At 39.6% G+C, this 14,357-nt stretch overlaps 1 protein-coding gene across 2 annotated transcripts in view; it reads right to left on the bottom strand.

Annotated features, from left to right (window-relative positions):
* Positions 1 to 14,357, bottom strand: part of SPIDR (scaffold protein involved in DNA repair) — a 203,988-nt gene that overhangs the window by 140,097 nt on the left and 49,534 nt on the right. For both annotated transcript variants that reach the window (XR_013947887.1, XM_080583611.1), the window contains exon 6: positions 9,404 to 9,654. Coding sequence is in view for 1 of the 2 variants with exons in the window: in XM_080583611.1 (XP_080439737.1) it covers positions 9,404 to 9,654 (251 nt within the window). In the remaining variant the exon portion in view is untranslated. The remainder of the gene's footprint in view (positions 1 to 9,403; positions 9,655 to 14,357) is intronic.

The raw sequence follows: 14,357 nt of genomic DNA, 5'->3' as shown, positions 1-14,357 counted from the left end.
AAAAACATTTAGGAAACCTTGGGCTCCAATGAACTTACAGATAAGCTTAACAATGTTGTTTAATCCTCCTTTCAACATGGATTTTAAAACACAGGCAACCAGTACAGAAAAGTGCAATGGATGCTTTGGTATGCAGCAGGGTCAAATTAAGCACAGACCTTCGTACAGGGTAATTTTGTCTGCTGCTAACACCCTGTTCAGCCACATTTACCCCCAAAACTTGAGCACTCAACACTCGAGTATTGCTGCACTCCTGCAGTTGAGGAGAAGGCAGTTCCACAAGCACCAGCAAACTGCCCACCCAGTTTCTCCTCCCGCCTGGCTGACGTTCTCAGATACAGCTCTTAATTCAGCTCGGCTGCACGGTCTACCCAAGCCATGCTGGAACACGGTTCACTGGAGCTACTCTTAGAGATACAGCTGCTAAATGCATTTTGAATTTGCTTGCTTGCTGAAGTCTTGCATGCAGAAGTCTGCAACTGAACCCTGTGGCTGGACTACAGCAATACAGAAAATAGCGAGTAGCTCAAAAACTTGTTCTGGTGGAAGAAAACTGTTCAGCAGAAGCCTTCCAAAACCTTATTTCATTTCTTCCACAGACAACGTTCAAAGAAATGTATTTTCTTACAGCGCTTAAGGTACCTGCACAAAAGAGCAGTTCTTAAAACCTCGGTCTAATTTTCCCCCTTCCCCTGAAGAGGGGTATGGTTGTAAGCCTGCCACTGCTTCATCTACGGCAGAAGCACTCCATAGTATGACAAAGTTCCTGGTTTCATGGCACAGAACAGAAATATACAACACAAAAAAACACTCTTGTTTCAGGCCTAATATGCCTACCAGGCAAGGTCTTACTCTGACACAACTTCACCACACATTTGCTAAGCGTGTCTGTATTAGGACAACAGTGACCACAAGGTCCATGAAAAATAAAACCATGTCTTTCCTTTAGCAGCCCCTTGGCTAATAAAATTAATTGATATTTATTAATACTTATCCTTCTATTTCAATTCCAAATGCATTTAAAAATAGTTTAAACCGCAAACATAAGAAAGCATTTTGCATCTGCTTGGATGCAGAACATAAAATATAACCAACAATGTATTTATGAGAGGTTCTCATCCAGTCATTGGCATTGCTTTTTTGTTCCGCTCCTCTCTCCCTCCCCCGTCTTTAATACATTGTGAAACTGGAAAATACAGTCCAAGGACATGCCATGCACAAAAGGAATTTCGATGGCAAAAGAAAGAGTTGGTAGTTTATGGTTCATTTCTTCTGCTTCTTCTAAAACGTAGAAACAAGAACAAGAAATTTAAACATTGCCCCCAAAAACAGCAGAATCAACCCATTTTTAGCACTTAAAACAAGAAAAAAAGAAGAAAGATACTTTCTGTTGCATATTTTGACACGTTTTAAGACAGCGGCACTTGAGAACTATTAACTCCTTCTCATATAAGACAGGTGCCCACACTGTTCAAAATGTTTGTGTATCTGCCGTGAGAAATTGTGAACAGATGAGAGCGATAACAGAGCTACAAAGCTTACATAAAGCAGAGCATGATATTAAGCAGGAACCAGCTTCAGTGTTAAGAACAAATTTCATATTTTGAGAAGAGCAACACTTAAAATTATTATTATTTTATTCCTAGTTGCACACCTGTGGATTATTATATACCTAATGAGCTTTTATAGTCAGTTTTTGGCAGTTAACTTGGTTTACTGGGACTAGCAGGCATTCTTCAGCACAGATTCTATCCAAGAAAGGGGCATTTTGCTTATTTCTGGTAACACAAGATAAATCATTTTTACTTTTCACTGTCCACACATTATCCTTCTGAAAATGCCTTAGCTTTTCAGTGCTGTGTGTTTGGTTTAGTTTGCCAGATACTAGAGGTTTTGTTGGCACAAAGGGTGGAGACTGGATTCTACAATGCAAGGTCTCATTGCAGTTTCTTTATGTACCTAGCTGCCTCAAGGAGTTTGGAAAAAAATATCCAGATCCTTTTTTTGATCTTATGCATTTAACTGTCCTACATGACTAACCCACCATCTGGTGTGTGTGTATGTCTGTATATATATATATAAATTGGCAAATATATTTTTATTACGAATTATGATTTCTGTAATCAAGGAAACTGACAGTCTGTATTTAAACAACAAAAACTTTAATCTGAGCTGCATACCTTACTGACTAGCGCTTTGAACTTAACCCCAAAATAATGTTTTATCGTGAGCAAATTTAATGCATTTGGCAAACCGTTAATGCAAGGGCTGCTCAATGAAGCCAAACTGCTTAGATGCAATCTCTGCTACTCACAACCTTTTTAGTTTTAATCAGGAAACTCTTAGTACAGATGTTTTGACCCTTGAAATCCCTTAAGGTAGATTGAACAAGTGGAAGTCCACGTCCTACTTCCCTACTAAAACTGAGCTTGTTGAAATACTCCATGGTCTATGTTCAACAATATCCACGCGAAAGACGCAGGTTTGCTGACCAAAATAAAAAGCAGCATCTAATACGAAAGCTCAGTTTCTGGAGGTGCTCCTTTCCACAAAGATTGTATTCTTCTGGAGAAGCTGGCAGCCCATGGCTTGCACAGGTGCTTTGTTGGGTTAAAAACTGGCTGGATGGCTGGGCCCAGAGAGTGGTGGTGAATGGAGTGAAATCCAGCTGGCTGCTGGTCACCAGTGGTGTTCCCCAGTGGTCAGCATTGGGGCCCACCCTCTTTAATATCTTCATTGTTTACTTGGATGAGGGAATTGAGTTCACCCTCAGTAAGTCTGCAGATGACACCAAGCTGGAGGGAAGCATAGATCTGCTGGAGAGTAGGAAGGCCCTGCAGAGGGACCTGGACAGGTTGGGTCAATGGGCAGAGGCCAATGGGATGAGGTTCAACATGGCTAAGTGCCAGGTCCTGCACTTTGGCCACAACAACCCCACGCAATGCTACAGGCTTGGGCAGAGTGGCTGGAAAGCTGTGCAGAGGAAAAGGATCTGGGGGTGCTGATTGATGCTTGCCTGAACACGAGCCGGCAGTGTGCCCAGGTGGCCAAGAAGGCCAACGGCATCCTGGCTTGTATCAGGAATAGTGTAGCCAGCAGGACCAGGGAGGTGATTGTCCCCCTATACTCTGCTCTGGTGAGGCCGCACCTCGAGTACTGTGTTCAGTTTTGGGCCCCTCACTACAAGAAGTACATCGAGGCCCTGGAACATGTCCAGAGAAGGGCTACGAAGCTGGTGAAGGGCCTGGAACACAAGTGCTGTAAGGAGCAGCTGAGGGCACTGGGGTTGTTTAGTCTGAAGAAGAAGAGGCTCAGAGGAGACCTCATTGCTCTCTACAACTACCTGAAAGGAAGGTGTGGGGAGCTGGGGGTTGGCCTCTTCTCGCAAATAACCAGTGACAGGACTAGAGGGAATGGCCTCAAGCTGCACCAGGGGAGGTTCAGGTTGGAAATGAGGAGACATTTCTTCTCAGAAAGAGCAGCCACGCACTCGAACAGGTTGCCCAGGGAGGTGGTGTCACTGTCCCTGGGGGTGTTCAAGGAAAGGTTGGATGTGGTGCTTAGGGACATGGTTCAGTAGGTGACATTGGGAGTAGGGGGATGGATGATCTTGGACGTCTTTTCCAACCTTAATGACTCTATGAGTGTACCACCCTATGTCAAGCATCACCAGATGCTGCTGGTCCCTAGTTTCAAACTCCAATAAGGTTAATAGAAAATGGAAAAAAGAAAGAACATTAATGAGTAGGCTGTGTTTTTAAAAAGCCATTTTCAATCTTTTTTTTTTTAATTGCTGGAGCTCTTTCTGTGTTTATTTAATGAAGTTTTAATTCAGCAGGGCAATTACTAAAAATAACCCCACAGAATTAAATTCATCTAAATTCACTCCTTCCCAGACTTCATTCAAATTTAAGAACCGTGAACACTTAAGCATCTCTTTGAGTCATCTCCTCAGATACACTACTCTCAGAACTCCATGTACTTCAAAATGCTGTGCATTACTTACACATATCCATCTCAGGACTGAGCAGTTAGCCATTTTCTCCTTTCAAAGTAATTACAGGTCTCTACTAATATTTCCACTAATTTCTACTAATATTTTAACTAGTAAAGTAACTTACTTCTGTAACACTCAGCTGTTCAATTCCACTCCATGGGGTGCTCGCTTATTAAAAAAAAAAAGGACCCCCTAAGCAGGCTGGCATTTAATTTGGCAATACTGTAAAACCATCAGTTGTTATCAGGCTGTTTACAGCTTGCAAAATGACAAGCAATGCTGAATGCTGACAGTCACTACCCCGTGCCCCCTTTAATGTAAAGAACAGTGTGGGTACATATGTAAGATATGACCGATGTCTCCTCTATAGAGGCCCACTCCTCTCCAGAGCAGGAGAGAAGCTGTTGACTTGGTGAGGTAACATGGGATCTGAAAGAGGAAAGAGTAACTTGGTGTACAGATGAGCCCTATTTAAGCTCTGACTCAACAATTAGATCTATAAACATTCACCTTGGATGATTCCCCAGTAACATGATCATTGGGGTAATTTTGTTTGTTAGATGTGGACATGCATAATCAAGGCATAACAGTATTTCGTTTCCTATGTGATAGAACAAGCAGACACCAGAGTAGACAGCAATCACTTTAATTCCCTATAAAACTTGTTCAGTAACTGTACTCTGCTACAAGTTCTGGGTTCTTTCCCTTGGAAAAGGATCAATGTTTCTCCCAACCCATTTCCATGTCAAATCAGCAGCATCATGCCCACATGTAAAATAAGAAAATGAAGATCTGTACTGTAACACAAGTGATCATTTCTAACACGCAGCTATCAGACCCACTGAAGCCTCTTAAGAGTTCAAGGATTTGGAGCCTCTCTCAAGAAATAAGCTCCAAATCTTTTCTGGTCTGCGTGGTCTCTTTTATATTTCTTTTTTCAACTGTTCCACAAAGAAGCTCACTTGCATAAAACATCTGGAACAAAGGTACCGTTTTCAAGAGCCACCACGACAGAGTAAGAGCTGGAGGCATATATGTTGCTGTTATACCCTCATGCTACTTATGGATGCATGTAAGAAAAAACAGATCCAATTTTAAAGCCTGCTTCATTTGTGCCAGCTCCTCCCTCCCTTGGCATTTTCGTTTATTTTCAGGACCTCACTTGGCCCTGTGTGACCAGTTTACTGCATGTAGAACCAGGACATTCTGTATTTTTCCCCCTCTTTTGATAAGGCAAGTTAATTTTAGCAGATCAGATCTGTAAGTGATCTACTGGCTTAAGTATAATTATATATAAGATAATTAAATTGAATTTCCTAAGATTTTATTTTGCTATTAAGCTAAAGAGGGCCACGTAAAACAAGCAAATAAAAACCAAAACCACACATACACAAAAAACCCTCCCTCCCCCAAAACAAAGCAGTTATTCTTCACAAGTAAAAGCTCTTGCAACATGACAGATTTAGATGAAGTAGGGTTAACGTTATATAACTTCAGATATCCATTTCCTGCACTGAAAGCCAGACGTTTTGTTTAGCTAATGGAAATAAAATTTTACTAGAAAAAACAAACAATTCATAAAGCCTTCAAGAGAGGTCTTCTTGTAGACAAGAAAAGCTGAGTGAACACATTTTGAGTTTTCTTGTTTACAAATACTGAACAAGCACAGTTACTGGTTTAACCCACAGAACAAACTGCGACTGTCAGTACATTATTTCTCCCTTCTTTAACACGCGAACTTTGAGTGCCTTGGAACTGGTGCACGTTATACATTTTACCTTGTATTATTAGCATTAATTCAAAATCTGAAAAAAAAAAAGAACTTCCTGAAAATGGGTATTTGCAGTGTATACTCTCTCACCCTTAGGTCTGCAAATCGCATGCATAATTTTCCCATGCAACATTGACTCAGGCTGAGAAACTGAAACTTTGTGGTGGAATAAAAGGGCAAGAACATCTAAAACCAATACCTCTTGACCTAATCACCAAGCCAATTCATCTCGGTATCAAATACCACTATTAGCACTTCCTCATCAGCTACTTTAGTAGCTCATCAGTGCAGTACATTGACATTTATCTCTCAGCATACCTTGGAAAATTATACTACTTCCATTCCCTCTAATCCCATTTTTATTTAAATAGAAGGAAGATAGCTATTAAAGATGGCACATAAACCCAAGTCTAAGGTGAGGATGTCCAGGAGCTTTGTTTTGATAGTTGTAAATGAAAGATTTTATTTTTTTTTGCTACTAGGATGGCAGAGCTGGCACCTCCTACAGCCCTGCCCTTCAGGGAGATCTAGAACCTGACCGGGGCCAGCAAGACCTCTGGACATCAGCACAATACAGACTGCCAGCTCTACCCTGCAGACCATGGCAGAAAGAACAACAATCTCCACATAAAGCAATTTTGAAAACAAAAACTATTATTTTTACAGTGGATATATGAAGAGATGTTTGAATTGGGTAAGAGGGCACAGAATAGATCAGACAGTTATTGAGGGAAAAATTCCTTCAGCTATGCCTTTCTTTTTGTGCAGATGCTAATCACTTTCCGAAGCCCCACATAACTACTGACAGAATGATTGCAACGTGCCCCTTCAAATTTCACCCATCACAGCATTGTGCATGTTGCATGTTTCTTTTGGGGAGACAGGTGTGCTTCTCATCGTCTTTCCACTCCAACATGTTGACATTACACTCAAATTCCTAACCCTAGCATTAACGAATAATTAAACTAAATTCTAATAATCAGCTTACCTCTGAAGATTTATGGTGTTTAGATTAGACCTCTTTTTTTTTTTTTGTAGAGTATGATAATTGTATCTTTAAAAGGATCAAATAAATAACACACTTTCCTCCCATCCGGTCAACTGCTCATTTCCAATTTAGGACTATTCAGCCCTAAGGACAATTTCAGGTTGGGCAGAAAAATGCAGTCATTAAGGTAATAGGAAGACAGCTGCAATCAGGTAGTGCAAATATAAATGCAAACAGCAGCAGACCTAAATAATATTGGAAGACTGTTACTCATGGTATAGAACTTTTTCAGAAAATATAAGCTAGAATTTTTAGAAAATGTTCTCTCTACTTTTTGAAGGTAGCTGTAGTCATCTCAAAAGGCAAAAAGAATAAAATAGAAAAAATATTGTTGATTTGTAAAAAGTGGAAATAAGAACACAGGCGGCCTACTCCACTTAGAGCAGGACTTCTCCAACCAGTACACATAATAAAACAATCTGCTTTTGGATTTGAACCTCTCTCATGGGAATTCACACAGAAAGACCATGGCTCTATCACTTCTACCATCTCCTGTCAACCCAGACTTCACTAAGCACCAGCTTGGAGGAAAAAAAAAAGCCTGGTTAAGTAGAAGTTCTTTTCCACACACTGCACAGTTCCCAGTGGTCCAAGTGGGAAACCATGGACCAGATCCAGCCTGCAAGATGAATTTCTTAGGTTTATTGCTTTTTCTGCTGTGGTCTCAACCTGCAGTAGAGATGGGAAAAAAGGAGAGGACAAGCCAACAACTGCTATATAGCTTTTAGCTATATAACCAGAAAGAAGGGATCATCACTTCATTGACCAAGAAGCTGATAAACCTTTCCCTGAACTGGTCTTCAACCCACAGCACTGAAAACCTAAGCTTTCCTATCTAGTATGCAGACTCTTATATCCAGTGGTAGCACATAAAATGAAAACGTGCTCGGTCAACAGTGAAAGGAAAAGTGGAAAAGACATACAGAATTAGTGCCCTGAACAGGAAGAATGAAAAGATGAAAATTATCTGGACAAGCAAGTAATCAGATAAACAAAACTTATATCTGAGGAATTTCCTGCTTGCTTCTGTGTTCCCAAAGGAACCCAAGGTGGAAGCAAAGGATCAAATAGTTTAAAAAATAAAAGAAAATAAAAAATACCCCAAAAATCTCCCATGCAAGCTGTCCTCCTCTACCCATTCTGGACAGACTGCATTCTATATTGAAATTTTGAAATAAAAGAAATAGAGAAATACATCAGTAACACTGATTATTCTCTTATATAGCTATTTTGGAGTATCTTTGCTGTAAAAACACATTTTTGCACTAAAATATTTGATACTAAGGGTCACCAAATGAAGATGGTAGGTGCAGACTCAAGTCGCATTTAAGCTACACAGCTCCTAAGCGAGGGATATTGTTGCTGCAGCCAACAGCTTTTGACTTAAAAAAAAAAAAAACAACAAACTACTGGATAAATCCATCAGGGATAACAAACCACTCAAACAGCCCCCAAGCAGTAAACTGCTGAAAGCTCAAAGTACACCTGGGCAAGATACCACTATACACTTGTCTTGTTCTTATTACCTTCACACATACTTGCTTTTGGCCACCAACAGGCATTTTTGTCAGTAAGGCTTTGGTCTGACCGAGTACAGTTCTGTCTTTATGTTTTTAAAGTAATAAGTAGAGCTTGATTGCACAAGCAAAGCACTGTAAGTACAGAGATCCTCAGTAATTACAACTTTCAAATCTGTTCCCTCAGTCAACATTTTGAAATAGACAAGAACGTTTTAAGAGGAAAAATAAGGTATGGTTATTTATCTAAAGTGCTTTTAAAGTGATTTATTTTCTGATTGATTACTGTATAGAATCAGCTGTAAAAAGAGTAAGAACGAACCATATTGTTAAAGATACAATCAGTATCTATAGCAGCACCGTTCAGAATTTTTATTTCAGTAATTTGAACCATGCCCTCACATATACCATTAAATTAAAGCAACTTAGTGAATATAATATAAGAAGCTACTATTTCTGCACTGTAGTTAGCTAGGAAAATAATGAATCATGAACATCAGACTTCTGCTGCTCAGGTTCTGGTGGTTTTCTTTCCGCATCTTTTTAATACATTTAATTAAGTCACAAAGATCTCAATTTCAGATAAACAAATACATCACACCTTTGCTTAAGTATCACTCTGCCTTGCACTACTGAACATCTGCCCCTTTTATATTGTATTCTGGATACTTTTACCCTGATAAATCTGGAAAGGACTAACGAAGTAAGAGGTATAGCATTTTCACTACATATCTGAAGAAGCACAAAGCAATGAAATGATTACAAGCTAAAAGAGAAGTATGCATACTCTCATAACTGTAACATAATTTAAGGCATCGTTAAAAGTACTAAACCTGCATCAATTTGTATGCAGGAATTCAGACTGAGAATTTTGACCACAAGTTTTAAAACTGAAAAAAAAAGTTGTTTCTTGTCTTCCTTGTTTACAGATAAACGATATTCTTTCAAGTTTTTGGAGTTGGCATCTTTAAAGTTTTTATCATTGAAACACATTCCTACTCTTCTGTTAGTTAACTTGTATTATTTTATTTACAATACAAAAAAATCCTTCAGAAAGGCAGAACGTTTACCTCAGTAATTTCTTCTTTTTAGCAGAATCTTCTGGGGTTCTAGAAGCCTTGCTTGACTGTTTCTTAGGAGTTTGTAGAAGGGCCTGTGCAGACTTCAGCCAGTCACTGGCAGGTCTTGTCGGAACTTCCCCCATTATCAATGCCAAACTCGACTGCAGTTTCTTAGAGAATCCTGGATTAGCGGTCTCCATTTCCACTTCTTCCAGGCTGTCATTATCAGATGAATATTCAGATATTTCTGTTGGAGTCATCTAAACAAATAAAAATAAAAAGCTATTTAAACAGAATGCTAAGGAAATAAGCTAATTCACATGGAAAAAATCTTGTTTACTTTCTAGTACAGATTTATGTAGGCAGTTATTTATGTTTCCCAGAAATCCATAAATTAAATGACGATTTATTGATTAATATAACTTGGACAAGTTCACTGTAAATGCATATTTATCTTTTCTAAGCCAGTATGAACTGCTGAATATAAGGACCATCTGGTGAGGGAAAACTGTGATGAACTTTTTTTTTTTTAAAAAAACAACTAGATCTTGAGAATTTATCAACAAGATAACTCAATGCCTATCTCTATCTGAAGTCTATCTGAAGTTTCCAAACAGGTGTCAGGATTAAAGCAAATTTTCAGGAAAACAGAAAGAGATTAATGAGGAAAGGGATCACGACTGGCAGGAGAGCTGAAGGAAGCGGAGCTGTCACATCTAGATTCAGGTAACTAGGAAGGTTTGCTCCTCTAGTTCGAGCTGACAAAAGAAACCATAGAAACACAGAATGTCCTGAGTTGAAAGGGATCCACAAGGATCATGGAGTCCAACTCTTGGGTACCCAAAGGACCACCCCAACATCAGACCATGTGTCTGAGGATGTTGCCCAAACGCTCCTCAAACTCCAGCAGGCTTGGTACCATGACCACTGCCCTGGGGAGCCTGTCCCAGTGCCCGACCCCCCTCTGGGTGCAGAACCTTTCCCTAACCCCCAGCCTGACCTCCCCTGTCCCAGCCCCATGCCGTTCCCTCGGGTCCTGTCGCTGTCCCCAGAGAGCAGAGCTCAGCGCCTGCCCCTCCGCTCCCCTCGTGAGGGAGCTGCAGGCCGCCATGAGGCCTCCCCTCAGCCTGCTCTGCTCTGGGCTGAGCAAACCAAGGGACCTCAGCCACTACTCATATGCCTTCCCCTCTAGACCCTCCATCTTTGTAGCCCTCCTTTGGACACTAACAGTTTTATACCTTTCTTATACTGTGGCGGTTTACATATAAACATATGCCTCTATGTGAGACTGAGAAATCATAGCTAGCAAAAAGCATTTAACAATTCTGTTAAAATAAATTTGACTGCTAAAGCTAGTGATGTCTGTCCAGCAGGCCTATGGCTTCCTGGAAAGATTTCAGAAGTGTAGCTCCCAGACTCAGAAGCTATCAGGCCACATCCACGTAGCTCCAGGGGGATCCCTGGTCAGCCACCAGTGCCATCAGCAAGCAGAGTGGAGCTGAGATTCGTAAAAACTTGCTGGCACTCTTCTCACAGGAATTCACAGGACACACTGAACCAAGAAAGGAAGGATGAGAAGAAAGGGTGCAAAGGCCCCAAAATAAATCTGGAAAGGGAGATTAAAGGCTTAGGAGAGTGCTGACAGGGAAAAATCACCTGCTTTGGCTCAACTTGTCATATTCTCCTGTAGGGCTCCCGCACAGGCAGGGCACGGCAGCAGGTTTGGCACCCTGAGGTAAGCTATGCAGAGTTGTTATGTAAATTATCTCTTGACCCAGTATTTCTTAAAGTATTGAATACTAAGGGACATTAAACAAAAATACTTAGAAATTCCATAAAAAATATGGAAATCAGTCAGAGAACCACACAGCCATTTATCCTTGTAGAGCAGTGCAGAAGTGCTGTACAACTGCTTGCTTCTAAATAAGAGAACAGACAACTCATTCAAGTCATATTTTAATGAACCAAGCCGCTTACTGGAAGAGATTTAAATGGCATAACATGGCCTACAAAAATCCAGAAAAGCTGAACTACAAACCATGTTTGTAGTTACTATTCTTGTCCCGTTCTCCCATTGTTATAAGGTGGTTAGCAACTCAAGTGCTGGTGGAGCGAGCACAGGAGCAGTCCTACCATGGGGACGGACTCACACAAAACCCTTCTTTGGAGCAGGTGAGCTCCGTAACTCATCCCTGATCCTTGGAAGAACCAAAACCCAACGGATAACTGCAAAGCATTCGCTTCACATTATCAACGGGGAAACTGGAAAAAAAAGGTTAACTTTGCTCCAGATAATGCTGCTCTGATCACAGAATAAATGAACTTGTTTGACAGCTCTCCACACAGGTTGTCTGACGAATGGCTCAGATAAAGACTTTAAAAGATAAAAGGCAAAAGGGAGGGAAATCACTGCATTCGCTAATGGTGTATGTTATTAATTAGCGTAATCATCTGAAACCAACATTTCCCAACTGTGCACACAAAAAAAATGAATAAAGCTATTGCCAGTTCTTTAAAACATTCTTCACGTAAATGATGAGACACTGTGTTCGTGTCCTAAGAGCTGACCTAAGTATTCTGGAAATTGGAAGGACCTTTTAAAGTTATCCAGAGAAGAATTGCTAAAAGAATGTAATTCATATCAGCCTGTGATTCTTGTTTTAAACACAACAGTCAACATTCGTCCCTTGGCAACAACATTTCTCTGAAAACAAACTCCTTCCACATTGGAAAAGAGCCAGAAATAAAAGATTTCAAATAGTACAAAAGCAGTAACCAAATGTTTCATTCTTAAAACACCACTTCAATGCCCTCTTTTGCTACAGGAGTGCTTTAATTTTACTCAGATTGCTATGATATCTAGTTTGTCCAAAAAAGGATGCAAACCTGAAGTTCTCCATGCATGCAAAATGCAAATGAGGAAAGCCCTTGGGATGTAATTAAAGTCAAGCACATTATAATCCCACTGACTGTTGTAAGAGTTAAGCGGCTTTCTTAAGTAAGGATTGTCTAATAAATCATTTAATACTTCTGCTAATATTTATTACTGTATGCTTGTTTAGACTTAACTTCCCCAAGGAAACCATACTTTGAGGTTTTTGCTTTTGGATTGTTTGCTTGTTAGTGCTGTTGTGTGTGTGTGTGTGTTTTTTAATTGGTCCATTGGATTTTTTTTTTTTAAAGAGGAAGCTATAAAAAAAGAGAAGAAAAACAAAGAACAAAAACTAAACTTTCCAATTCCGTACATTATTTAACTTCAGCCGTCATGAGAAACACATCCTGAAGAGGAAAATGATTTCAAAACTTACAAACATGATTTTTCAAGTATGCAGTACACAAGATGGCATGTCTACCAACATTTATGGTGGTAGACAGATGGCCAAAAAAATAGTAAATTAATTCCTTAGGTTCACTTTAAAACAACCATTGATAACTAGTGAACAAACTGTTTATCATTTACAAGTATCCTAAATATCACGAAGCTGAATTTTCAAGAGGTTTTTGTTTGTTTGTTTTAAAATAACGTCATCCCCAGTAGTATCACTACGAGTTTCTGAAGAGCATCATTTGCTAAGCGTCAAATTAAAAGTAGTTGACATTTCCATACTGCTTATTACTCTGAAATGTAGTGGTTTTTGTTATGGTGGCAGAAGGCACACTGCTACCCTCCCCCCAGCTCCCCAACCCAATTTCTCCACCTCACTCCCTTCGTCCAACCCCTGAGCCCAATCTAACCATCTTCATCCTGGCATTTTCCACAGCTGTCTCCCATATAACCTCATCACTCCAGATACTCAGCAGTAGATTGTCCACCAATATTTACTTTTCATTTCCAATTATAACCTCTCCACAACACCCTCGTTTATCTTACGCTAACCACTTTTCCATTTCCAAAGTCTGGGTAGAAAAAAAAAATGCAGGAGCTGACTTCATACGCTTTCTCACTAAGATGACAACATGGCTCATTTTGTTCACTTTTAGAATAAATGGATTTGCTCTGTGCATGGTTTCCTTTGAAAGGGTTTAACAGCTCCTCTTCCATGGCACTTTATTTTAAATGGAAAAACATGACTTTAGCATAAATGCACAGAATATTGCCATTATTTCCACTAAGATTTGTGTATAAGAAAAAAAAGTCAGTGACTACTGCAGCTGAGCATCCAGAACCTTAATATATTAAAGGTAAGCATGTTTAAATCAAAATGCATTAACAGATAGCTCTCAAGGTGAATTCATTTATGATGTGTTTTTGACAATACTCACCAGTACATATGGGAATGTACAAACATAGAAATAGATACCAGAATGAGAAACGGCAAAATTTGCCCCCACTACTAACCAGTTAAGACTGCTAAATGTGTGTGTATACATATATGTATACATATATATATATACATACACACATATTTATGATCAATTTAAATAGAAATCAAACAAAAGCACACCCACACACCCCTCAAAGAAATAGTAAAATCCCATCCCAAAGCATTCAATGACAAAACTGATTTCAGTGAAATGAAGATAACCTCCCACCAGTTGCCTGGGTACATTTTGCACCCAGGCAACTGAGTAGCTAACACACTTATTTCTGCAACCAACTACCCCCTCCCTCACCTTCAGGAGATTTGCTTCAGCTGTTACTTCACCTTGAAAACCTTGCAAATTCTTTGGGAATGCTTTTACAATCTGCACTTTGCAGCACTAGCCCCAAGATGATCTGAAAAAAATTACCTGTTGACTTTACTAATGACAGAAGCAAGAAATAACTGTATTTGATCACCTTAAAAACACTTGATACATCTTATTATTAAAATAGCAATAAATTAATGAGAATTGTTACATCTCCATTTGAGTTTTCTAGTTTAATTAGAAGCAAGGATGAGTAGTTGAGAGAGTTTCTCACCCACTTTTGTTCTCCTTTCAAGATATACCATTCAGTGAGAATTTTCTGCAGAAAAATTTC

The sequence above is a fragment of the Anser brachyrhynchus genome (genome assembly GCF_964034855.1).
Source record: "Anser brachyrhynchus genome assembly, chromosome: 2".
NCBI lineage: Eukaryota > Metazoa > Chordata > Aves > Anseriformes > Anatidae > Anser > Anser brachyrhynchus.
Note: the sequence above shows the minus strand (reverse complement) of the source record. Positions and strands in the feature narration are given on the sequence as shown.